General features: G+C 44.4%; 1 protein-coding gene across 5 annotated transcripts; it reads right to left on the bottom strand.

Annotated features, from left to right (window-relative positions):
• On the bottom strand, nt 1–27617 carry MVB12A (multivesicular body subunit 12A). Of its 5 annotated transcripts, XM_056538887.1 has the most exons (11): nt 27129–27612; nt 23102–23209; nt 21587–21679; nt 20065–20158; nt 17484–17613; nt 14858–14989; nt 11715–11815; nt 11559–11620; nt 6083–6142; nt 5658–5721; nt 4–95 (listed from the first exon to the last, which is right to left on the bottom strand). In XM_056538887.1, the coding sequence occupies exons 2-10, from the start codon at nt 23177–23179 to the stop codon at nt 5677–5679; spliced, it is 795 nt and encodes a 264-aa protein (XP_056394862.1). In that variant the 5' UTR covers nt 23180–23209; nt 27129–27612; the 3' UTR covers nt 4–95; nt 5658–5676. The 5 variants fall into 5 exon arrangements, with proteins under 5 accessions (XP_056394858.1, XP_056394859.1, XP_056394862.1 ...); XM_056538883.1 differs by lacking the exon at nt 5658–5721 and having other exon boundaries at nt 1–95; nt 27129–27617; XM_056538884.1 differs by lacking the exon at nt 5658–5721 and having other exon boundaries at nt 1–95; nt 11715–11812; nt 27129–27616.
• Nucleotides 27618–27934: the final 317 nt, after the last annotated feature.

The raw sequence follows: 27934 nt of genomic DNA, 5'->3' as shown, positions 1-27934 counted from the left end.
GCAATGACATCACTATGGCTTGAACATCACAACAGGCTTTTCAATGTGATCGGTGAGGGGATGAACGGCCCATAAGATCGCAAAAATAATTTTACCTATAATCACAATTTAGGTGTTTTATAAAAAGATTTGACGTCTTTAGGTTGTGTTCACACACTGAATTTTTTCTTCATTTTTTCCACACATTTTAGCAAAGATTTTTCAAAATCTTGGTAAAAGTAACACATTTCTTACAATTTTCTGTACAACTGAGGTACAATCTCCTTTTTGCCATTCATTGAGGAAAATCACATCAAAAACAGAAATATAAGAAAAACTAACACGAAACACAATGGCCCTCATTTACTAAGAGTGGAGTGTAGGTTTTGTTGTGTTTGTTTTTTTGTTCCGACCTTTTTTTCCATTGTGTTTTCTCCGCTTTTGGAAACTTTAAAGCATGCTTTAACCCCTTAAGGATCGGGGGTTTTTCCGTTTTTGCATTTTCGTTTTTTGCTCCTTGCCTTTAAAAAATCATAACTCTTTCAATTTTGCAGCTAAAAATCCATATGATGGCTTATTTTTTGCGCCACCAATTCTACTTTGTAATGCCGTCAGTTATTTTGCACAAAAATCTACGGTGAAACGGGAAAAAAAAATCATTGTGCGACAAAATTGAAAAAAAACCCGCTGTTTTGTAACTTTTGGGGGCTTCCGTTTCTACGTAGTACATTTTTTTGTAAAAATGACACATGCAGGAAAATTAATACGTTTAAAATTGTCATCTTCTGACCCCTATAACTTTTTTATTTTTCCGTGTATGGGGCGGTATGAGGGCTCATTTTTTGCGCCGTGATCTGAAGTTTTTAACGGTACCATTTTTGCAGTGATAGGACTTATTGATCCTAAATGATATAAAAAGTGACCAAAAATGCACTATTTTGGACTTTGGAATTTTTTTGCGCGCACGCCATTGACCGAGCGGTTTAATTAACGATATATTTTTTATAATTCGGACATTTCCGCACGCGGTGTTACCATATATGTTTATTTTTATTTACACAGTTTTGTTTTTTTTTATGGGAAAAGGGGGGTGATTCAAACTTTTAATAGGGGAGGGGTTAAATGATATTTATTCACTTTTTTTTTGCAGTGTTATAGCTCCCATAGGGACCTATAACACTGCACCCACTGATCTCTTATACTGATCATTGTTATCCCATAGGGACCTATAACACTGCACACACTGATCTTCATCATTGATCACTGGTTTCTCATAGGAAACCAGTGATCAACGATTCTGCCGCATGACTGCTCATGCCTGGATCTCAGGCACTGAGCAGTCATTCGGCGATCGGACAGCGACGAGGCAGGTAGGGGCCCTCCCGCTGTCCTGTAAGCTGTTCAGGATGCCGCAATTTCGCCGCGGCTATCCCGAACAGCCCCTGAGTTAACCGGCAGCTTTCACTTTCGGTTTTAGCCGCGCGACTCAGCTCTGAGCGCGTGGCTAAAGGGTTAATAGCGCGTGGCGCCGCGATTGGCGCTGCGCCCTATTAGTGGCGGGTCCCGGCTTCACTATGATGCCGGGCCCGCCGTGATATGACGCGGGGTTAGCGTGTAACCCCGCGTTATATCACGGGAGCAGGACCAAGGACGTACCAGTACGTCCTTGGTCCTTAAGGGGTTAAGGTGTAGGGTTTTTTTCCCAGAAAATTCACATGATTTTCAGAGTGGTTTTCAGAAAAGACAAGTGATTTTGGATGAAATGTAGGGAACACGCCTCTTTTCCCCAAAACCACACCCATTTTGTAGTTTTTTTTTTTCACCCTGAGGGTTTCTGGTTCTGTTGGGTTTTTTCAGTCGCACATTCAGAATTAACACAGAATTTAGGCGCACAACCCGACAAAAAGAGTCAGAATGCTGTTAGTAAATGAGGGCCAATGTGTGAACACATTGTCAGGAGAGGTGTACAGTAACCCCCCGACATGCGATGGCCCCGACATATGATAAAATCGACATACGATGCTTTTATATGTCGGGGCCATCGCATTAACTGCTATCCGACAGCGCAAAATGCTTAAGCTGCTGTCGGATAGCAGTTTACGCATCCCGGACAGGTTCACTTACCTATCCCCGCTGCTCCGGGTCCACTTCGCGATCCTCCAGCGTCTTCCGCATCTTCTCCAGGGTCCGGGCCTTGCTTTCCGGCGTCGTTATTACGTCACTACGCACGCCGCGCCGGCGCAGCAGCGTAATAACGTCACCAGAAAGCGAGGCCCGGACACCGGAGAAGATGCGGAAGAAGCCGGAGGATTGCGAAGAAGACGCCCGAGCAGCGGGACAGCATCGGGAGCCCCTGGGACAGCATCGGGAGCGGTGAGGACCTGGTCCGGAGCGGCGGGGACAGGTGAGTACAGCTTCCTATACTTTACATTGCACGGATCCCTCAACATACGATGGATTCGACAAACGATGGGTCGTTTGGAACGAATTACCATCTTATGTTGAGGGACCACTGTACAATTACTTTATATCTTGAGCCCATAGAAACAGCAGGGTTAGGGAATGGATCTGGTAAGTGATGATGCCATCCTGTAGCTCAAAGAAAATGAAAGTCTGACATCCTGTAGTAACATTTAGGCACAGGGAGATTTGCAAAGTCAGATATGTGATCACATGAACAAATTAGAGTAATAAAAACACATAGGGGGAGATTTATCAAAACCTGTTCAAAGGCAAAGTTGCCCAGTTGCCCATAGCAACCAATCAGATCGCTTCTTTCATTTTGCAGAGGCCTTGTTAAAAATGAAAGAAGCGAGCTGATTGGTTGCTATGGGCATTGGCATTTTTCCCTCTGGAATAGGTTTTGATAAATCTCCCCCATAGATGCAGCTGTGCTGGAATGAAACAGATGTTGGTGTGGGAAAAGTAATGGGGAGTGGGAAAAAAACTGCAGCGCTTCTTTAAAGGGGTTCTCTCTGATAAGACAACCCCTTTAAAAGAGGTATGCAGGATTTGTTTTGTCAGCCTTTAAGCCCATGATGCCAAATGATAATACTGTGTAATATACTTCTTTTTTTTATTTATTTTTTATCCCTGTGCGCTGCTTTGTCCCATTTTCATGCACAGGACCCACACCCCTAAGTGCTGTAGTGCAAGTCTTTTTATTTTACCAATATCTCTGATCTTTCCGAGCATTCTATGTGGCCAAAGACAACATGTCATAAGTCACATGGTCTCCAGGTGGCGTGGCTATGCTGCGGTGGGTGAATAACAGGCTGGAAGGAATTTACTGAACTAATGCTATCCACAACCACATACACACACACCGCAGCATAGCCACACCCCCTGCAAACCATCTGACATGCCATATTTTGTCTGGCTGCATGGAATGCTGGGAAAGGTCAAAGACAACAGTGACATAAAAAGACTACAGCACTTCCTGCTGTGAGACCTGTGCATAAATATGGGAAAAAGCGACCCACAAAGGTAAAAGAAGCAGATTATACAGTATTATATTACACGGTATTATAACTTGACATCATGGGCTCAAAAGGCAGAAGAAAAAAAAATCCTGGAATACCCTTTTAAAGAAGGTGCAAAAATATTAACATCTGCATGTCTAATTAAAAGGGTGGCTGTCAAGGAAACCATAGGATATGTCGAAAGTTTTTAGATCAAGAATAAGCCATGGACAGTCTCATAGACTTACATTAGGAGTCCGATAAGGACGCACATCTCCTAGCTTAACACAGACCCTGACCAATCAAAACTTTTCATATGCTTCTACGTCATAGAAAAACAAAATAGGACTACAGAACCAATGAAAGACAGTCATTGAGCTACATGTAACACTTTCTATGCCGGTCTTCCATTACCATGAATTGCCATGATCCCAGCTCTAACAAAACATCCTCTGAATACAATAAATACAAACAGGATACAAAAGGATATATAAAACACACACATTAACAATAGTGTGCAAAGAGAACAGAGTCTGTCGGCTGTGCTGGCCACCTATGGCTTCAGGATCGGTAAAGTGTGTCTATTCTAGCAAAAAACCTATGGCATGTCCCAGAGTAAACTTCTACGTTTTGACTGGTGGAGGGAACTTTTATATACAATCATTAGATTGTGTTTACTGTATAATGTGCCTCAGTGACTGCATCAGTGACTCGGCAATCGGCAGCAAAAGGCAGGTAAGGGGACCATTGCTTCGCTATTTTAGCTCATCAGACCCCCACTATCAGTTCCACTGAGCTACCAGCAAAACTTACTTGTGCTTTAGAAGCAGTTCTCAGAATTGATCATAGGATCTGAACCGAGTGCAGCTCCTGCGCTCCCTTAAAATTAATTTAATGCTTCAGAGCGTGGTACATCAAGGCCTAGCGGGCAAGGGCATACCTGTTTTCAGGTTGTGTGTGGCATTGCAGCTCAGTTCCATTGAAAAGAATGGAGACAAGTTGTAATATCACACAAAACCTGAGGAAAGGTATGGTGCGGTTTTTGGAAGAAATTAGTTTTGTTTTTCTACACCGCTCTCATATGGAAGGACTAAGAACGTCTCGAACTAGATGAGGTGGCATATCCATGCATTGAAAATGCAAGTGGAAAAGACTGTCTATGAGGCGCTGCTCAGCAAATGGACAAAGACGAAGAACACAGGCCAGCACAGGACAATGTTTTTTTTTATTTTGTGACAATACGGACGACGCGTTTTGGCATGGCACCCAGATGTTGTCAGGCTAGTACGGAGTACTGGTTAGAATCCTGTGTGCTTGATGTGCCGGCGTGGTGTGACACCACGCCGGCACATCAAGCACACAGGATTCTAAACAGTGCTCCGTACTAGCCTGACAGCATCTGGGTGTACTGTATAATTGGACCTGAGGAAGGCATCAGCACACACCGAAACGCGTCGTCCAAATTGTCACAAAATAAAAAATAAAAACATTGTCCTGTGCTGGCCTATGTTCTTTGTCTGTTTCCATTTGCTGAGCAGCACCTCATAGACCGTCTTTTCTACTTGAATTTTCACTGTTCCCTCTTGGTTTCCCCATGGGAGTCTGACACCGATCGGAGTGCAGCAACTCCAACCTGACCCCACCCTACTATCCCCTAAACCGAACACCTACTGTTACCATTTGGAAGGTTAGTATATCACTTGGGTGTGGTGGAGGGTACACACCAAGTTGATATACATCATAAGGGAGCGCCCCCTATAAAAAAAAAAAATAATTCTCTCCCACTAACCTCATATCCCTGCATTATAAGACAGTCCATTGATGTCACTGGGAAACATGCAATCGATTATTTCTCCAGTAGTGGGGCTGCAGGTTACACAGCAGACTATGGCTGATAACTGTGGATCCCAGCAGTAAGGCAACCAGTGGGGAACACATCTAACTAAAAATGAACGTACAAAAAGGGAGACCTGTTTATAGACTTTCTATGGACAGACCCTTTAAATTGGGGAGCTCCACTAGTTATACAATACAAGGTCCTCATTTCATATTAAGAAAAACAAAGCCTAAACTAGAAAACAAGTGGACATGTGAAGTCAGCTGAGGGAGCATGGATAGGTATAAAGCTGTAGGGAAATTCATCATTGTATAAAGTCAGTACTAGTCATTGTTATTGCTGGTCTCTATCATATGGTCAGTAAATCATTGTGTAAGGACCTGGGCGGCAGGGAAGTCGTCATCTGGCACAAGCAGAACGCTCCACAAGAAATGCATAGTCGTACTAAAAAATAGAAAACAGATATTTACAATGACTTTGATACTTAAAGGGGTACTCCGCTGCTCAGCGTTTGGAACAAACTGTTCGGAACACTGGAGCAGGGAGCTCGTGACGTCATTGCCCCGCCCCCTCATTGCATCACGCCACGTGCGGTCATGAGGGGGCGGGGCTATGACGTCACGAGCTCCCAGCACTGGCTCCAGCGTTTGGAACAGTTTGTTCCAAACGCTGAGCAGCAGAGTAACCCTTTAAACCAAAAATAGAAGATATGACACAAACAGATAGATAGCTAGAAGTTTGAAATATCAAAGTTCCCTTTTAATTAGCAACAATACGACCATTTCGTTAGGTCTTAAATATTTACCTCATTTTCAATCTCAGCCAAGGTTTTGATTTTAAGATCTCTAAAGTTAGAAAAGTTTATCTGAAAGGAAAATTAAAAAAAATTAACACATCAGATATTAGATAATTGCTACTGTAGGAGTTAAACTTTGAGGGTCTATTCACACATACAGCGTCCTGCACATATTTAAAGCTGCAGATTTGAAGCCGTGGTTAGTTATCAAGTTTACCGTATATACTCGAGTATAAGCAGAGTTTTTCAGCACGATTTTTCGTGCTGAAAACACCCCCCTCGGCTTATACTCGAGTGAACTTTCCGCCCTCAGTGGTCTTCAACCTGCGGACCTCCAGATGTTTCAAAACTACAACTCCCAGCAAGCCCGGGCAGCCATCGGCTGTCCGGGCTTGCGGGGAGTTATAGTTTTGAAACCTCTGGAGGTCCGCAGGTTGAAGACCACTGCGGCCTTCGACATCATCCAGCCCCCCCCCTCTCACCCCCTTTAGTTCTGTACTCACCTCCGCTCAGCGGGACGTTAGGGTGCGCTGGTCCGGTGCTGCAGGACTGTCCGGTGGGATAGTGGTTCCAGGCTGCCATCTTCACCTCTTCTCCGGGCTTCGGGCCCGGAATAGTCACTTTGCCTTGACAACGACTATCCCACCGGACGACCTCCCCTATGGACAGTCCTGCAGCACCGGACCAGCGCACCCTAACGTCCCGCCAAGCGGAGGAGAGTACAGAACTAAAGGGGGTGGGAGGGGGGGGGGGCTGGATGATGTTAAAGGCCGTAGTGGTGGGAGTTGTAGTTTTGAAACATCTGGAGGTCCGCAGGTTGAAGACCACTGTATCAGACATTGACAAGCGGTGATGATGAAGGTGGGGGGGGGGGCTGATGACATGTGGTGATGATTACAAGGGGATGATGAAGGGGGGGGTGTGGGATGATGACAAGGGGATGATGAAGGGGGGGGGTGTGGGATGATGATGAAGGGGGGATGATGACAGGGTGATGATGAGGGTGTTAATGACGGGGGTCTGGATGATGACAGGGGGGGATGATGTATTTCCCACCCTAGGCTTATACTCGAGTCAATAACTTTTCCTGGGATTTTGGGGGTGAAATTAGGGGCATCGGCTTATATTCGGGTCAGCTTATACTCGAGTATATACGGTACATTAACCCCTTAACGACGCAGGACGTATATTTACGTCCTGCGCCGGCTCCCGCGATATGAAGCGGGATCGCGCCGCGATCCCGCATCATATCGCGTGGGTCCCGGCGCTAATCAGCGGCCGGGACCCGTGGCTAATACCACACATCGCTGATCGCGGCGATGTGCGGTATTAACCCTTTAGAAGCGGCGGTCAAAGCTGACCGCCGCTTCTAAAGTGAAACTGAAAGTATCCCGGCTGCTCAGTCGGGCTGTTCGGGACCGCCGCGGTGAAATCGCGGCGTCCCGAACAGCTGATCGGACACCGGGAGGGCTCTTACCTGCCTCCTCGGTGTCCGATCGACGAATGACTGCTCCGTGCCTGAGATCCAGGCAGGAGCAGTCAAGCGCCGATAATGCTGATCACAGGCGTGTTAATACACGCCAGTGATCAGCATAGGAGATCAGTGTGTGCAGTGTTATAGGTCCCTATTTAAACCCTTCCCTAATAAAAGTTTGAATCACCCCCCTTTTCCCATAAAAAAAATAAAACTGTGTAAAAAAATAAATAAATAAACATATGTGGTATCGCCGCGTGCGTAAATGTCCGAACTATAAAAATATATCATTAATTAAGCCGTACGGTCAATGGCGTACGCGCAAAAAAATTCCAAAGTCTAAAAATGCGTATTTTGGTAACTTTTTAGAACATTAAAAAATGAATAAAAAGTGATCAAAAAGTCATATCAAAACAAAAATCATACCGATAAAAACTTCAGATCACGGCGCAAAAAATGAGTCCTCATACTGCCCCGTCCGTGGAAAAATAAAAAAGTTATAGGGGTCAGAAGATGACATTTTTAAACGTAAAAATTTTCCTGCATGTAGTTATGATTTTTTCCAGAAGTGCGACAAAATCAAACCTATATAAGTAGGGTATCATTTTAACCGTATGGACCTACAGAATAATGATAAGGTGTAATTTTTACCGAAATATGCACTGCGTAGAAACGGAAGCCCCCAAAAGTTACAAAATGGCGTTTTTTTTTCGATTTTGTCGCACAATGATTTTTTTTTCCGTTTCGCCGTGCATTTTTGGGTAAAATGACTAATGTCACTGCAAAGTAGAATTGGCGACGCAAAAAATAAGACATAATATGGATTTTTAGGTGGAAAATTGAAAGGGTTATGATTTTTAAAAGGTAAGGAGGAAAAAACGAAAGTGCAAAAACGGAAAAACCCTGAGTCCTTAAGGGGTTAAAATCTGTAGCTTCAAATCCTGTGCACCAGATATGTGCAGGATACCGTACATGTGAATACAGCCTAAGGGTAGGGTCAAGGATTCCAGGACTAGCCTAATGACTATGGATTTATCACCTCCTCTATGACTCAGGCCGTTTTATGGTAATTAATACAGGACGTCTAGTAGGGGACTGTAGGATAATTGTACAGACTGGAAACAGGAGCCTTTTTTTCTGTAATCACTATTATTCCCGTGGTAGTGTACAGAACAGCCATTACTGATACCTGATATGTGAATACATAATATTATCTGGTTTTTATATCTTATACAAATACAGATATATTTAAAAGGTAAACTCTTGAGGAAATGAAAAGCCATTTGATATTCTCCTGCTAGAAAAATTAAGTCTCTCTGTTCGGTGGATAAACAAGATGCTTCTTAACCCCTTAAGGACTCAGACCATTTTGGCCTTACGTTTTCATTTTTTCCTCCTCGCCTTCTAAAAATCATAACTCTTTTATATTTTCATCCACAGACTAGTATGTGGGCTTGTTTTTTGCGCGACCAGTTGTCCTTTGTAATGACATAACTCATTATATCATAAAAAGTTTGGCGCAACCAAAAAACACTATTTTTGTGGGGAAATGAAAACGAAAAACGCAATTTTGCTAATTTTGGAAGGTTTTGTTTTCACGCCGTACAATTTATGGTAAAAATTACATGTGTTCTTTATTCTGAGGGTCAATACGATTAAAATGATACCCATTATTATATACTTTTATATTATTGTTGCGCTTAAAAAAAATCACAAACTTTTTAACCAAATTAGTACGTTTATAATCCCTTTATTTTGATGACCTCTAACTTTTTTATTTTTCCGTATAAGCGGCGGTATGGGGGCTCATTTTTTGCGCCATGATCTGTACTTTTTTTTGATACCACATTTGCATATAAAAAACTTTTAATACATTTTTTATAATTTTTTTTTTAATAAAATGCATTAAAAAAGTAGGAATTTTGGACTTTTTTTTTTTTTTTCGTTCACACCGTTCACCGTACAGGATCATTAACATTTTATTTTAATAGTTCGGACATTTACGCACGCGGCGATACCAAATATGTCTATAAAAAATGTTTTTTTACGCTTTTTGGGGGTAAAATAGGAAAAAACTGACGTTTTACTTTTTAATTGGGGGAGGGGATTTTTCACTTTTTTTTTACTTTTACTTTTACATTTTTTTACATTTTTTTTTACACTTGAATAGTCCCCATAACGGACTATTCATAGCAATACCATGATTGCTAATACTGATCTGTTCTATGTATAGGACATAGAACAGATCAGTGTTATCGGCGATCTTCTGCTCTGGTCTGCTCGATCACAGACCAGAGCAGGAGACGCCGGGAGCAGGGACGGAGGAAGGAGAGGGGACCTCCGTCCGGCGTTCTGAATAATCGGATCCCCGCAGCAGCGCTGCGGGCGATCCGATCGTTCATTTAAATCGCGAACTGCCGCAGATGCCGGGATCTGTATTGATCCCGGCACCTGAGGGGTTAATGGCGGACGCCCGCGAGATCGCGGGCGTCGGCCATTGCCGGCGGGTCCCTGGCTGTGATCAGCAGCCGGGATTAGCCGCGCATGACACGGGCATCGCTCCGATGCCCGCGGTTATGCTTAGGACGTAAATGTACATCCTGGTGCGCTAAGTACCACCTCACCAGGACGTACATTTACGTCCTGCATCCTTAAGGGGTTAAAGGGGTACCCTGCCCCTAAACATCTTATCCCCTATCCAAAAGGATAGGGGATAAGATGTCTGATAACGGAGGTCCCGCCGCTGGGGACCCCCGGGATCTCTGTTCAGCACCCAGCATTCATGTAGAATGCTGGGTGCGGGGGTTGTGATGTCACGGCCACGCCCCTTGTGACATCACACTATACCCCCTCAATGCAAGTCTATGGGAGGGGGTGTGGCGGCAGTCACGCCCTTCCCATAGACTTGCATTGAGGGGATGTGGCATGACGACACGAGGGGACGTGTCCGTGACGTCATGATCCCCGCCGCCCGCTCCAAGCGTTCTGAACAAAATGTTCCGAATGCTGGGGTAGTGGAGTACCCCTTTAAGAAGGCAGATCCTAAGGGCCTATTCACACTACAGTGCATCTTAAATTACTTGGAGCTAGGACCTTTCAAACACGCACAAAGTTCCCAGCGGATTCCGCCAAAAGAATGAACATGTTTATCCTTTCAGCAGAGTCAGAATTCCATTGAAAAGAATGGGAGGCTGGTGCACCGGAAATTTTGTGTGAAAAAAATTCTCTAGTGTGAATGGGCCTCTAAGTGTACGTTCCGCCGCTGAAGAACCTCCTATATGCTGGCTTTACATGTGCTTGCTTGGAGCAGCAATACGCCACTACGAGCAGACACACTGCAATGTGCGAGTCGCAGCGCGCATGCGCAGTATGCTCGCACATAGTGGCAGCTCATTGAGCAGGGGGAGCGGCCACGATGTGTGAGAGTACACCACACATGCGCGGCGACTCACACATCGTTTCAGTGTGTCTGCACATAGTGGTGTATTGCCGCTCCGAGCAGGCACATGAAAGCCAGCATATTGAGGTCCTTCAGCGGTGGATCTGCAGTGTAAAATATGCTGCAAATCCGCTCGTGTAAACGTACCCTAAGGCTATGTTCACACGACAGAATTTCTGTGCTGAATTTCATATGGAGATTCTGCAGCAGCAGAGTCCCCTTGATTTCAATGGGATTTTGTTGCACTGTACACACGGAAATTCCGACATGTCTAGGGTTCTGTGGACTCCGCTCATAATGCATTCCCGAGCAGTCCTAGCACCAGCATGTCATGCCGGCGCCCGCAGGATGTCTGCACAGAGATTTTTCGTGCAGATATTCGGACATGTGAACATAGCCTAAGGATGCATTACGGAGGTTCCCTATAAAGTAAAGCAGTAGGGGCTTTCAGACTCTTGCAAAGCTACAACTCCCAGCTAAAAGCTGTCAGGGCATGCTGGGAGTTGTAGTTTTGTAACATCTGGAGAGGCACAGGTCAAGGATCACTGGTGGGACACAATCCAGATACTCACAGAAGGTTCAGAAATCTTGCTTTCAAACATCGGATGGATGGTAAATGGGATTCCATCAATAGCTGAAACACAAAAATAAACAACACAATAAAAAACCTCTGAAGGATACATAAGGAATCTAAGTTTTGGGTATTTGTGACAGACTTAAGATCTTACCGGATACGCCATAGACATTCGACTCGTGGATCGGGTGTTCGGATTGGGGCGATCTTACATTTGGTTTGGCAGCTACAGGAGCCGGAATGTGGAGGGAGCTGCTGGAAGGGACAGAGGGATTGTTACTAGAGATGAGCGAACTTACAGTAAATTTGATTCGTCTCGAACTTCTCCGCTCGGCAGTTGATGACTTTTCCTGCATAAATTAGTTCAGCTTTCAGGTGCTCCGATGGGCTGGAAAAGGTGGATACAGTCCTAGGAGACTCTTTCCTAGGACTGTATCCACCTTTTCCAGCCCACCGGAGCACCTGAACGCTGAACTAATTTACACAGGATAAGTCATCAACTGCTGAGCCGAGAAGTTCGTGACGAATCAAATTTACTGTAAGTTCGCTCATCTCTAATTGTTACAGTCCTGAAAACAGTAATGTAGGAGGTAAAAATAAAACACAGGTCACAGGTCTGTGGACCTCCAGATGTTGCAAAACTACTGCTCCCAGCATGCCCAGAAAGTCTGCGGCTGTCAGGGCATGCTCGGAATTGCAGTTTTGAAAGCAGTGATCTCCAAACTGTGGACCCGCAACCGTTGCAAAACTACTTCTCCTGCATAAATTAGTTCAGCTTTCCGGTGCTCCGGTGGGCTGGAAACGGTGGATACAGTCCTAGGAAACTCTTTCCTAGGAATGTATCCAGCTTTTCTAGCCCACCAGAGCACCTGAGGGCTGAACTTATTTACGCGGGATAAGTCATCAACTGCCGAGCCGAGAAGTTTGTGACGAATCGAATTTACTGTAAGTTCGATCATCTCTAATCTGAATGTTCAGACCTCTGCCGATCAGCAGAAGGAACCTGGAGAAGTTTGTGCTGCTGCACGCGCCTCTCCCTGCATTGTGTCATGTGATCGAGAAACGCACCACAGACTTACATTATGAGACAGTCACGATCTCATGATCCACGGGGCTAACTTCTTCCGGATCGGTGGAGGTCTGAACACTCAGACCCCTGCCGATTAAAGCTTTTGACATGTAGCTAGGATATATCAAGTTTTTCAAAATGACAATGCCCATTTAAATCTTATAGTTAGTTTAAAATAAATAAAATAATAAAAAAAAAAGAAAAAGAAAATCATATACCCTATTATGTAATTCTGAGTTAATATATGGGAGAGGTATACACTGTTCAAATTCTCATCAGCTCTGGGACCTGATATGTAAAAGGTTTTCGAAATGACAGGTACACTTTAAAATCCTGAATGTGTGAACGCACCCTAAGGGTACATTCCCACCTGGCGTATTTTGCTGCTGCGTATTTTATTTCCCATTAAAGTCAATGGGTAGGAAAATATGCAGCAGCAAAATACGCCAGGTGGGAACGTACCCTAAAAGGGAGCTTTTCATCATTTTCATGCTGCCTGAACAAAGAGTCATCATGGTGTTTCCCAGTGGCTTCTCCCTGCCAGCCTTGACTGATAGGATAGAGCAGTGTTTCCTAACCTGGGTGCCTCCAGCGGTTGCAAAACTACAACTCCCAGCATGCCCGGACAGCCAAAGGCTGTCCGGGCATGCTGGGAGTTGTAATTTTCCAACAGCTAGAGGAACCCTGATTGTCAACATTGGGGTAAAGGGAGAGATCCATCAATCAAGGCTTGGGGGACAAGGAGAAGCCACCATGGACTGCCAAGCTTACTCATGGTTCAGGCAGCATGAAAAACGAGGACAGGTTCCCTTTAAAGCGCAACTGTCACAAATTTGTACCCCCATAAACTAATCGTGGGTAACGAAGTTCTTTAGAATTACTCCCCAGGTATACCTTTTACTGCTTTCTAGCAGTTTTTATCATTGCATCATAAGACAGCCAGCAACAGTCCTGCATGTCATCGCTAGGACCGCTGTGTGATTGATCCCAGCACATAGGCCCCTTATCTGTGGCAGCGAACATACAAATGTATAAGTAAAACAAGTGCCCGTTCTTCTATCAGTTTACAATGCCCATTCTCCTATTAGGTTACAGTGCCGTCACACCAGGGTAGTTTGCATAGCAAGCGGCAGAGCATTACGCTGCGCACTGGGGCCGGGAGGGAGAGCTTGCTATGAAAACTAGCCGCCCGCAGCGCCGGTGATGTGAAGAAAACTGTCTCCTGGTGCTGCGGGCCGCAAGCAATCTCTCCTGATGGCCCCAGTATGATGTGATTACATCACCGGCGCTGCGAGCGGCTAGTTTTCATAGCAAGCGCTCCTTCCCGGCCCCAGTGTGCAGCGCAATGCTCTATGCAAACTAACCCCCTGTGACGGCACTGTAATCTAATAGGAGAATAGGAGAACGGGAACTTGTTTTACTTATACATTTGTATGTTTGCCGGTGTGAGGTGGTTTTTTTGCGCCCCCCGTAGATCCATGCGTCCGCTCCTCCCCCAGCTCTCCGAAGATTTCCGAAGCTAGAGCTGGGGGAGGGCAGAGCAAGGGGAGGGAGGAGGTTCACGCCCCCTCCCTCATCTCGCTCGAATGGATGCAGATCTCTACGGCACGCCCCCTCCCTGAGGACAGATTAGGAAAATAAAGGGGCCTATGTGCTGGGAACAATCACACAGCGGTCCTAGCGATGACATACAGAAGATAGGCATGGCGGCCGCGGGCCTTAGCCACGCCTATCCGACTGTTGCTGGCTGTCTTATAAAGCATTATTTAGCCTGATAAAAGCTGCTAGAAAGCAGTAAAAGGTATACCTGGAGAGTAATTCTAAAGAACTTTTTTACCCAGTGATTAGTTTATAGGGGTACAAATTTGTGACAGTTGCGCTTTCAATATGGGACCAATTTTCCATGGTGACAGCCACTCATTGCAGAAGCGGGTCCTTAGTAAGGGACAACCTCTATTATATTCATATGCTCGAATAGGGAATAGAGATAACGAGTGTCCAAAGCACGGCACCTCTTAACATGCAATTGCATAGCATTCTACAATATTGTCATAAAAATAGCACAGAACCAATTTTAGCATTGGCAGTCCTGAATTTCATGAGATCGGTGTAGAGCATGCATTCTAGTAAAGGGTGTAATGGATTTTGCTCAGGTGATGGTCAATCCTACCATACTCCATCCCATATTACGCTTTTCTTTGGTCTGCCGCTTTGTGGATTGTACTTACTTAGTCTGGGGTGGGGTGCCGTTATCGAAAGAAAGTCCCCGGATGCCTGAGGTGATGTTTCTTGGTTTTGGAGTTGGTTTCTGGACGGAGACAGGAACCTTCTTGCACCATAGAGCGAGACCACTCATATCACTGAGGGGGGGGGGGGGTCACAAGAAAAGCAGAACATTAGGATGAATCATAAGCATACTGTACAGTGTTATAACACTATAATAAGTGAGGGTGAACAAACACTTTTCAAGCTGTCGCAGAATGGACTATAAACGGCAGAGCGAGCTCCCTGCTGCTGCTGCCGTAACTCTGTGTGTCAGCTGGTAACTGCGGATTTCCCGCCAGCAGTCACACAGAGCTACAGCAACAGCAGCAGGACGCTCGCTCTGCTGTAACTCTCTGTGTACCGGCAGCGCATCCGCATCGTCAAACACGCTGCGGATACGCTCCCGTGTGAACATACCCTAAATGTACTGGATCTTGTTGTTAAAGTCTTATGTCTTGTCTTTCTCATCATGAAGTTTTTCCAGGCCACGACCTATATGGGGGAGATCAAACCCTGTCCAGAGGAAAAGTTGCTGAGTTGCCCATAGCAACCAATCAGATTGCTTCTTTAATTTCTCAGAGGCCTTTCCAAAAATGAAAGAAGCGATCCGATTGGTTGCTATGGGCAACTCAGCAACTTTTCTTCTGGACAGGTTTTGATAAATCTCCCCCATAGTGATTAATACTGAAAAACAGTAGGAGAAAAAGCTAGCTACCTTCTTCATCACTGATGTAACCAAGCTACCCAAGATTCCTTGTTTTTAAGTTTTTAAAAAAACCCTGACTTTAAAGAAGCACTTCGAGAATTTTTTTTTTTTTTTTTTTTTTCTGTAATGCAGCATAGACTATTATTAGATAATAATGTAGAGGTTCTTGTGTTTGCCTTGTGTTTACCTGTTTTAGCTGATGGCAGGCATTGATATGCTCCATGGTTCTGTAATGCTGTCTACATTTCCGATGAACCCTCTGGTTTTGGGTGTGGTGTTTGATCACTGCACCTGGTCATCTAAATCAGGCTGCAGGTGAACTCATATGTCCATTCACATTGGGGGAGATTTATTAAAACCTGTGTAGAGCAAAAGTGGTGCAGTTGCCTATTGCAAACAATCAAATGGCCTATTTCATTTTTTCATAGGCAAGTTTGAAAATAAAAGAAGCGATCTGATTGGTTGCTATGGGAAACTGCACCACTTTTCCTCTACACAGGTTTTGATAAATCTCCCCCATTATGTGCAGTTTCTATGTGCTTTCTTATTCAATGCATGCTTTTTTAAAGAAATATTGCCATGAGGAGCAAGTGATTTGACCTCTAATCACAACAGAGATGTTTTATGAAAATATTAAAATATTTAGGTTATGTCGCGCATTGACTTGTTACTTAATTTTTTTTTACATTTTTACTGCATCTTGGCTGTTTCTGCTGGGATTTTCCAAAATTGCATTAGAAATTATCATTTTTTTACTGTAATTTGCACAATTGCCACAAATTCGCTGTTAAACAGCATCTTTTTCTGCAGCAATTTTGGGCAAATTACTTCAGTAACAGAAAAACGCAGAAACGCAATGTGTAAACACAGCCTTAGAGGAGGTGTATAAATACTATATATCCTGATCCCATAGGAATAGCAGTAATATACAGATCTGGGAGCTAGAAGGTGATGATGTCATCCTGTAGTTCACAAGTCAGCTGACCCAGGACTTCCTTTTGACACATTGGGGGAGATCTATGAAAATCTGTCCATAGGAAAAGTTGACGAATTGACCATAGCAACCAATCAGATCGCTTCTTTCATTTTTCAAAGGCCTTTTCAAAAAATGAAAGAAGCGATCTGATTGGTTGCTATGGGCAACTGGTCAATTTTTCCTCTGCACAGGTTTTAATAGAGCCATGTAACTGTGTGGGTCATACCAGTGATTACATGACCAAATTATAGTTTTTAAGGTTGTGTTTCATTACTGTACAGTTCTCTAAGGGCTCATTTACACTACGGAAACTCCACCCAGAGATTCCGAATTAGACTCTGCTCCATAGTTCTTCTGCGGAAAATATGGTGCAGCAGTCTCCATGCTCTCAATGGAATTGTGCTGCAAAATTCACACTACGGAATTTCTGCAGTGGACATCCTGCTGCATAAATTTTGGACCCCAGACGCTGCCAAAAGAATGAAGATGTTCATTGTTTCAGCAAAATGTGCTCAAAAATGCATTGCTGTCTATGGAGGCAGCGCATGTCCGTGTGGTTTAAGAGCAGACTTGTTTTGGTGGAGCCCGCTACAGATTAAGTTTACGCCCGGGCAGAGTTTCTGTAGTGTGAATGGTGCAGTAGAATCCTATCGAGAGCTATGGGAGGCTGTTGCACCTTATTTTCCAAGCAGAATTCCGATAGGGAAAAACACAGTGTCAATTGGGCCCTTACTGCACGTAAAGATTCAGGAGCTCATTGATGCTCCAGACCAGTAGTCTCCAAACTATGGCTCTCCAGATGTTGCAAAACTACAACTCCCAGCATGCTGAGAGTTGTAGTTTTGCAACATCTGGAGGGCCACAGTTTGGAGCCCACTGCTCTAGATGAGACCTCTATAGAACTTACCCAATACGAGTATACGGCGCGGCAAGGTGCTTGCTTTTTACCGTCAGCTTAATGTCAGCGACAGCGGAGTCCGCAGTGTTCACAGGACTTAGTTTAACACACAGGCGTTTCTTCTTTGGCACAGTCACCTCTGTAGAGACAAGGAACACTTGAAGGTCCTGACAGTAAAAATCAAGCCACAAAACCTGAAAAATTAAAGGGGTACTCCTCCCCTAGATATGTTATCCCCTATCCAAAAGGAGGTCCGGACGGGGGATCACGGGGGTCCGGACGCTAGGATCTCCCCCAGATACCCGGGCTGGTGCTGCAGCGTTACGGTTACGGAAGTCTGGGGCTTCTGTGATCGTGATATCACGCTACGCCCCCTCCATTCATGGCTATGGGAGGGGACATGACAGCTTTTATCACCAGTAATCCGGCACGGAACAGAGTTCACTCCATGCACCAGATGACTGGGGTGCTGGAGTGGAGATCGCGGGGGTCCTTTGGATAGGGGATAACATGTCTAGCAGCAGGGTACCCCTTTAGGTGGCAGTTTTTGTGTGGAGGTTTTTTTGGGAGGTTAAAAAAAAAAAAAAAAAAAACACCGCAAGAAAATAACTGCATCCTAATTTTGCAGATGTAGTTTTTGTTGAGTTTATTTTTTTTTTTAGAACGAGTGGGTTTTAGTATAGGCCTTTTTTTCTTTGATGCTTTATCCCCTTTTTTTCCCCCCATTACAAGTCATGTAACTGAAACAAATTATGTGCATCTACTGATTTAAAAAAATCTCCAAAAAAAAAAAAAAAACATTTTTAACCCCTTAAGGACGCAGCCCATTTGGGCTTTGAGGACGCAGACAATAAAATTTTTACGTTTTTGTTTTTTCCTCCTCGCCTTCAAAAAATCATAACTCTTTTATATTTTCATCCACAGACTAGTATGAGGACTTGTTTTTTGTGCGACCAGTTGTCCGTTGTAATGCCACTCACTCACTTTACCATTAAATGTATGGCGCAACCAAAAAAATACTATTTGTGTGGTGAAATTAAAAAGAAAACTGCAATTTTGCTAATTTTGGAAGGTTTTGTTTTCACGCCGTACAATTTACGGTAAAAATTACATATGTTCTTTATTTTTTGGGTCAATATGATTAAAATGATACCCATGATTATACACTTTTCTATTACTATTGTGCTTAAAAAAAAAAAAAAAAAAAAAAAAAAAAAATCGCAAACTTTTTAACCAAATTAGTACATTTAAGATCCCCCTATTTTGAAGACCTATAACTTTTTCATTTTTCCGTATAAGCGGCGGTATGAGGGCTCATTTTTTGCACTGTGATCTGTACTTTTTATTGATACCATATTTGCTTATATAGAACTTTTAATCAATTTTTTATAAATTTTTTTGGGAATAAAATGTTATAAAAAAACGTATCTATTTTGGACTTTTTTTATTTTTACATTCACGCCGTTCACAGTACGGTATCATTAACATTTTATTTTAATAGTTCAGATATTTACGCACGCGGTGATACCAAATATGTATATAAAATATTTTTTTTAACACTTTTTGGGGGTGAAATAGGGAAAATGGGACAATTTACGTTATTATTGGGGGAGGGGGTTTTTCACATTTTTTTTTTACTTTTATTTTTACACTTTAATAGTCCCCATAGGGGACTATTTAAAGCAATCACTTGATTGCTAATCCTGTTCATTGCTATGTATAGGACACAGCACTGATCAGTATTATCGGTCATCTTCTGCTCTGGTCTGCGGGAAGGCAGATCAGAGCAGAAGACTCCTGGAAGGCAGCGGAGGCCGGTGAGGGGACCTCCGGCTGCAGTTCTGGATGATCGGATCGCCGCGGCAGCAGTGCGGGCGATCCGATCATCCATTTTAGTGACCGGGATGTTGCAGATGCCGTGATCTGTATTGATCACGGCATCTGTGGGGTTAATGGCGGTCATCCGCGGGATCGCGGGTGTCCGCCATTACGGGCGGGTCCCTGGCTGCGATCAGCAGCCGGGACCTGCCCGCCCATGACCCGGGCATCGCTCCGATGCTCGCGGTTATGCTTAGGACATAAATGTACGTCTTGGTGCGTTAAGTACCACCTCACCAGGACGTACATTTATGGTGCTCGTCGTTAAGGGGTTAAAGAGTTTTTTTTCCCTCCCATCAAAATCTATGAATGGAAAAAGCCAAGATTTCCTGAAGAAACCCTATTGCCACTGAGCCTAAAAACACTACTAAAAAGGGTAAACAAAAAAAACTGCAAAAGAAAAATAAATGTCACAGGTCTGTTGTTTCGTATTTCCGTATTGACTCCCAGCTAATATCTGACCATAGATTTTCGCTCCCTAGGGCCTGACTATGGATATAACCTACTTCACCCTCATAGAACTTTTTACAGCCTAAGAAGGACACATCACAGATACACTGACTAATCTGTCATAGTCGTCATACAGGTTTACATCATTACATAACAAGACACGAGCGATGACGTGATCCATGCAGGACATACCGGCTACATTACTCAGCAGGAAGGATCAAGTGATTCTAGGCTATAGCTAAAACCTTACTAAAATACTTACTGGGATCCACATATTCCCCAATGAAGGCGAACCCTACCGGTAATGCGTTCTTGTCGCTCAGCAGCAGGACCTCAGTGATCACCTGTTCTATAGTCTGTAGATACAAGACGACATGAGGACAGGTGACTAACACAATAAAGTGGAGATGTACTTGTTCCAAAAACATGTCAATTATCAATGTCATCCAGAAGATACCTATAAGGGGTTAAAACTGTAATACCATAAATATCCTGTGAAGGTAGCACCAACTTATTGTGTCAAAAGGAAGTCAAGTCCTGGGTCCGCTGACTTCCTGTGAACTAAATGATGACATCACCTACCAGATCCCCTCCTAGCAAATCAAAGACCTCTCCCCACCCAGATCTGTATTCTGCTGCTGCTATCTCTATGGGATTAAGATATATAGTAGTTATACACCTCCCCTCCCAGATCTATCTGTATACTGCTGCTATCACTATGGAATCAGGATATATAGTAGTTATACACCTCCCCTCCCAGATCTATCTGTATACTGCTGCTATCACTATGGAATCAGGATATATAGTAGTTATACACCTCCCCTCCCAGATCTATCTGTATACTGCTGCTATCACTATGGAATCAGGATGTATAGTAGTTATACACCTCCCCTCCCAGATCTATCTGTATACTGCTGCTATCACTATGGAATCAGAATATATAGTAGTTATACACCTCCCCTACCAGATCTATCTGTATACTGCTGCTATCACTATGGAATCAGAATATATAGTAGTTATACACCTCCCCTCCCAGATCTATCTGTATACTGCTGCTATCACTATGGAATCAGGATATATAGTAGTTATACACCGCCCCTCCCAGATCTATCTGTATACTGCTGCTATCACTATGGAATCAGGATATATAGTAGTTACACACCGCCCCTCCATCTCTCTCTCTATGGGTTCCGGATATTAAGTAGTTATACACCTTTCCGGAGGTTGCGTTCATTACATTGTGCTACTTGCTGACGTTTTTCTGTTTTTGCTGTGATTTTCCTTAAATCATGGCAAACAATTAATATTTTAATGCAATTGTGCAGAAAATGGTAAAAGGTGTTATTTTTACCACAATTTTTCCCAAAATCCCAGCAAAAAAGTTGCTATTGTACTGTGATTTTGGAAAATTGCAGCCATAAAAACATGTGAAAAATGCAGTAAAAGTTCAATATGTTACTACAGTCTAAAGAAATCAAATCTTCATAAAATACTAATATTAAGATTACAGGTCAAATCGATTTTGCCTCATGGCAATATTTCTCTAAAAGAATGACTTCGAATAAGTAAATGCATCAAAACTGCACAGTGTAACCTGACCTCCTTCCACTTACAAGTAAACTCCAGAACCCTAACTAGATGACCAGATGCAGTGATCAAATGCCACACCCTAAGCCACAGGATTCATGGGATATGTAGGCAGCATTACAGAACCTAACATGGATTTATATCCAAAATGGAGCCAAACCAATGCCTGCCCCAGCTTTATGTTATAGAGAGCTTACCTCTGGAGTACTGCTGTAACATAGGTATAGAGCAGACCTCTGATTAAACCCCTTTAAGAAGTTAGCAGAGGCTCCTTCAGCGGTGGCTGCGATCTATGAAGGAAACAAATGACAGACTTTACACCTGTTACATCATTTCCAATGGGTGAGCACCTTAATGGGGTACTCCACTGCCCAGCGTTTAGAAAAAACTGTTCCGAATGCTGGAGCCGGGAGCTTGTGACGTCATAACCCCGCCCCCTCATGACGTCACGCCCCCCCCTCAATGCAAGTCTATGGGAGGGGGCTATGACGGCACGAGCTGCCGGCTCCAGCATTCTAAACAGTTTGTACCAAACGCTGAGCAGTGGAGTACCCCTTTATAAAAGGAACCAGTCATCATCTGGCACAAGCAGAATGCTCCACAAGAAATGCATAGTCGTACTGAAAAATAGAAAACAAACGATGACTTTGATGCTTAAAGGGGTACTCCACTGCTCAGTGTTTCTAATAAACTGTTCCGAATGCTGGAGCCAGGAGCTTGTGATGTCATAGCCCCGCCCCCTCATGACATCATTCCCCACCCCCTCAATGCAAGTCTATGGGAGGGGGCGTGACGGCTGTCACGCCCCCTCCCATAGACTTGCATTGAGGGGGCGGGACGGTGCATCATGAGGGGGTGGGGCTATGACGTTACGCACTCCCGGCTCCAGCGTTCAAAACAGTTTGTTCCAAACACTGAGAAGCGAAGTACCATTACTGCGGGCAGGAAGTCTCCCGGCGATGGTGAGGAAGAAGATTTTACCATTTATAACGTGTTGCCATGCATTATGTATGGTTTATTGGACCAACTTTCTCCCATTCACCCCATACACATGGGCGGGTCAGTTAAAAATAAAGGTGTCGGCCAATTAAAATCCAACATGACCAATCCCACTATCCCCTAACATCATTAGCCAAGGGAGAGCTAGGAGGTCCCCATACACATTAGAACAGTGTTTTGCAACCAGTGAGCCTCCAGCTGTTGCAAAACTACAACTGCCAGCATGTCCGGAGAGCCAAAGGCATGCTGGAAGTTGTAGTTCTGAAACAGCAGGAGACTCACTGGTTGGGAGACACTGTATTGTATTAGGCTGGATTCGAGGGTGGATATTACACACATTTGACTAATCGGGCTGGCGGTAGGACAGCTCGGAAATGCACCGTCTCATAGACGGCAATGCATTTTCTTGCAGACTCCGCAGAAAGTATAGACATGTCTATTCTTTCTGCGGATGCTGGAATCTAAATTTCGGTGGCAGAAACATCTGGCACGGAAATTATGCCGTGTAAACAGTGCAGCAGAATCCCAATGAAATCGATGGGACTCTGCTGCAACAGAATGTCCGTGCGGAATATTCATGCGGAATTCCGCCATGTGAACATACCCTTAGACAGTCGGCCTGCTCCACTGAAAACGGCAGGTTGTGCCGTCTTATCATTGATGTGTATGGGGGGCCTTACATCACCACCAATCAATCAAAACCAATCACTTACTATGATGTGGCCTTTGGGACAAGTTGATTGGCCAGAAGTCCATGCCAAACTGGTCAGAGGCGTAGAGTTCTCCTCCATATTACAAATTCTTTGAGAAAATCCCTGAAACTAAATTTAAAAAAAAAGAAATTTAAGGGGCACGTCTGACTTTTAACATCATTTTACAGTTTATGGAATCACAAAAGGAAGAAAGCGGAGCAACTCACCCGGTCAATGGTGAAGCTTATCAGGTCACAATCAGGCAACGAAGAAGCGGGGAGGCGGAAGCTGAAACGGGTGGGATCAGGCGTCGGGCCACAGCCGTATCGTACCTTGTGGTGCTTCATCAGGCCCCTGCGTCGCAGGGGCCTGACGAAGCACCACAAGGTGCGATACGGCTGTAGCCCGACGCCTTATTCCCCCCCGTTCCAGCTTCCGCCTCCCCGCTTCTTCGTTGCCTGATCGTGACCTGACAAGCTTCACCGTCTCCCGTTGACCGGGTGAGTTGCTCCGCTTTCTTTCTTTTGTGATTCCATTTTGCTCTGTTCCGTCTGGCGTGCAGCACCACTCATAGGAGAATATTGATTGCAAACACTGGTTTTACAATTTGAGGAATCATCTACTAGGTTAAAGGGACAGTGCCGGTTTATTATAAATTTTTTACCTTTTTGATTACATTTTACAGTTTATACTTCAAAATGGTAAATCTAAAGTAATTCAGCAAATGTATTGTGTTCTTTATATTCACTACGATTGAGAAAAGCCGCTCCAGGGGGTGCAGAAGGAGTGGAAATCTCCCCCACGTGTGTGAATGGAGCTGAGGCAGCCGCCTAGGTCACAAAGGTCACCCCGGCCGTGATGACAAAGGAGGACATTGTGCCAAAACAGCACGTGAGGAGAAGGGTTCTCTCTTCTACAGGTACACAACTAAGGGTGCATGCACACTGCGTTTTCACTCTACGGGTACCGGATCTGACTGGGGGAGTGGAAAGCTGTGCGCTCCAGACCGACGCCCTAATCCATTGACTTTAATGAGGCGATCGGAGTCACTGTTTTACTCCGGTCAGCTCATTTTTGACCCGTATCCGGTTTTCTGACCGGACCTCAAAACGTACGGTTTTCCCCTCCCTCTGCCAGATCCGGCACCCATAGACTGAAAACGTGGTGTGCATGCCCCCTAAATAAGGCAAGAAACAGTGGAGCTCCAAGGATGGTAGGCGGGAAGTCCCCCTCCTGCAGGAGTGCCAATGGGCAGGATAAATATGGTGGAGCTCAATGGGTGGTAGGAGAGGAGGTGCCATGCGTTCCAGCCCTTGTTGATTGTGTCCGTCAGCATCCCGCCAAAAACTAGATGCAGACATATACTGTTAAAGGAGTAGTCCGGCGCGCACTTTTTTCCTTTTATCCCGTCCAGGCTGCAAAATAAAAGAAAACACACTTTCTCTTACCTGCCAACGAGCCCCCGGAGCTCCGGTACAGGTGTCCGGTCCCCGGGCTGTATTCTTCTTACTTCCTGTTAGCCCGGCACGTCACGAGCTTCAGCCTAACACCGGACGCAGCGATGTCCCGCCTCGGCCAGTGATAGGCTGAAGCTCCGTGTGACGTGCCGGGCTAACAGGAAGTAAGAAGAATACAGCCCGGGGACCGGACACCTGTACCGGAGTGTACCTGAGCTCCGGGGGCTCGTTGGCAGGTAAGAGAAAGGGTGTTTTCTTTTATTTTGCAGCCCGGACGGGATAACATGAAAAAAGTGCGCGCTGGAGTACTCCTTTAACAGGGGCAGTGGACCCCTTTCACTTCTATGGCCGAATGGAGTCATCCATAGTGGCTTCAATCAGGATATATCCGCTATTCTAAGCGGACTAGTAACGGGGACTGTTGTGCTTTTGAAATAGTGCATAGGTCCCAAAAGGAGTCACTAGGTGACTGTTTGGCCATAGAAGTGAAGGGGGTCCGCTGCTTCCGTTAACAGTATACAGTAGCATTCCGTTTAAGCAGGATGCCGGTGGATACAATGAAAGGAAAACTGTCAGCCTGTTCACCCACACTTAAGCCAATACACTGGGTTATAGTGCGGGTGAACAGGAGTCCAACGAGGGGTTCACCTGCTAAAATACATCCAGTAGGTCCTGAGATATGTCCCCCAGAAGATCATCTGCTAAATTCAGTGAATTGCGCACTAGAGGTGGGGCTTAGTGGTATGGAGTTGCTGGTCAAGTGAGCGCCCTGGTCTCTGCATCCCTCACTTGGGTCACAGACCATGAACTGAGCCGGCAGGGCCCCGCCTCTAGCGCGCAATTCACTGAATTTAGCAGTGGATATTGGGGAGGACATATCTCCGGACCTACTGGACATATTTTAGTATGTGACCCCTCGTTGGACTCCTGTTCGCCCGCACAATACCCCAGTGCATTGGCTTTAGTGTGGTTGAATGGGCTGACAGTTTTCCATTAAAGGACATGTCCAGTGCTCACTTTTCTTATTGTATCCGGTCTGGGCTGCAAAAAAAAAAAAAAAGCTTTCTCTTACCTGCCTATGCTCCCCCGGTGCTCCGGTACAGGCGTTCGGTCCCCGGGCTGTATTCTTCTTACTTCCTGTTAGCCCGACACGTCACACAGAGCTTCAGCCTATCACTCGCCGAGGCGGGACATCGCTGCGGCCGGTGATAGGCTGAAGCTCCGTGTGACGTGCCGGGCTAACAGGAAGTAAGAAGAATACAGCCCGGGGACCTAACACCTGTACCGGAGCACCGGGGGAGCGTAGGCAGGTAAGAGAAAATTTGTTTTCTTTTATTTTTCAGCCCGAGACGGATAAAATAAGAAAAGTGAGCACCGGACATCTCCTTTAAATGGGCACTGTCATTAAAACAAATTTTTGCTATTGCACTCCTTATGGTAAATAAAAAAATATTTCTAATGAACTTTGTTTAAAAAAAAAAAAAAAAGAAGAAGTTTTCTATGTTTTATTTGTGTTTAAAAAAAGCTTTTGGCACCATTTTCCATCTCTTAAAGGGGTACTCCGGTAGAATATATATATATATATATATATATATATATATATTTTTTTTTTTTTTTTTTTTTAAAACCAACTGTTACCAGAAAGTTAAACAGACTTGTAAATTACTTCTATTAAAAAAAATCTTAATTCTTCCAAAACTTATCAGCTGCTGTATGATCCACGGGAAGTTCCTTTTCTTTTTGAATTTCCTTTCTGTCTGACCACAGTGCTCTCTGCTGACACCTCTGTCCATGTCAGGGACTATCCAGAGCAGGAGAGGTTTGCTATGGGGATTTTCTCCTACTCTGGACAATTCCTGACATAGACAGAGGTGTCAGCAGAGAGCACTGTGGTCAGACAGAAAAGAAATTCAAAAAGAAAAGAACTTCCTGTGGATCAAACAGCAGCTGATAAGTACTGGAAGGATTAAGATTTTTTTAATAGAAGTCATTTACAAATCTTTTTAACTTTCTGGCACCAGTTGATTTAAAAAAAATTATAAATTGTTTTCCACCAGAGTACCCCTTTAATTCTGGTGCCCTTATGGGTTTGATTGGCAATCAGATACGTAACCCAACCGTCCTTCGCCAGACTATGGTCACAGACATTAGAGGGCGCTATATCAGCTCACTGTGCCACCCCAAGAATATAGGCGTCTATACCCACTGTAGGAGCCGGACCATGTTGCCAAAAGTCCTCAAGAGACTTTTTTCCAGGTCACGAAACATCTGTAACAAAACACTTCACTGGAAAAAGTTATTATTTTACAAGACGACATATATGGCGGTTAATTCCCCCGCAGTCCTCTACCCCAAAGAGCCAACCTAGAACAGTAGTTGCCAAACTGTGGACCTCCAGCTGTTGAAAAACTACAACTCCCAGCATGCCCGGATAGCCGTTGGCTGTCCGGGCATGCTGGGAGTAGTAGTTTTTCAACAGCTGGAGGTCCACAGTTTGGAGACCACTGACCTACAAAGTTCTATAGAAATATTTATACTTTCACCTCCTTCTTACATTTCTGATATATCAAAGGAAAAACAAGGACACTCACCCCTCAAAGTCCTACAGACGACAACAACTTCTACTTCCTGGTCGGGTGTCACCTATAAGAGCAGGTAGAACAGCTGCCCGACTCGGGGAAAACTACATTTCCCGACACACTTCCTTCTCGTGACGCTGGCGTCCCCGCTCTGCGCCTGCGTGAAGAAGCCTGCGGGCTATCACGCTGCGCACGCGCAGTGTAGCCATACCCGCTGTCCGCTGCCAGTAGGTTTTGTGTGAGGGTTGGGTTGCACCGTGCGGTCTGTGAGGTGATGACCGGCGGTTTCCCGTAGGTGTGCGGTGCCGCTCTGCGGGATATACACGTTCACAGCCCCGCATCCTCCCATCTGTCTGCTATTATTACGTTATAAATAGCGTCAGAGTGTGCGATAAAGTGTGAACTAGTGGGTTAGAAAGAGTTAAAATTCTAAAAAATGACAGCAATAATAATAACATAATAAAAATTTATTCTGTTATGTTAATTTTACCACGAAATCTATGCCAAAAAAAACCAAAAAGAGCAAAAAAAACAATTTTCGACTTTTGGGGGCTTCCGTTTCTACCCAGTGTGGTTTTCGTTAAATACGACCTATTATCTAACCTCTGTATGTCTATACGATTACAACAATACCCAATTCATATAGGTTTTGTTTTCTTTTAACCCCTTAAGGATCGGGGGTTTTCCAGTTTTTGCACTTTCGTTTTTTCCTCATTACCTTTTAAAAATCATAACCCTTTCAATTTTGCAGCTAAAAATCCATATGATGGCTTATTTTTGCGCCACCAATTCTACTTTGCAGTGACATTAGTCATTTT

This window comes from Hyla sarda, chromosome 9 (assembly GCF_029499605.1).
Source record: "Hyla sarda isolate aHylSar1 chromosome 9, aHylSar1.hap1, whole genome shotgun sequence".
Taxonomy (NCBI): Eukaryota; Metazoa; Chordata; class Amphibia; order Anura; family Hylidae; genus Hyla; species Hyla sarda.
Note: the sequence above shows the minus strand (reverse complement) of the source record. Positions and strands in the feature narration are given on the sequence as shown.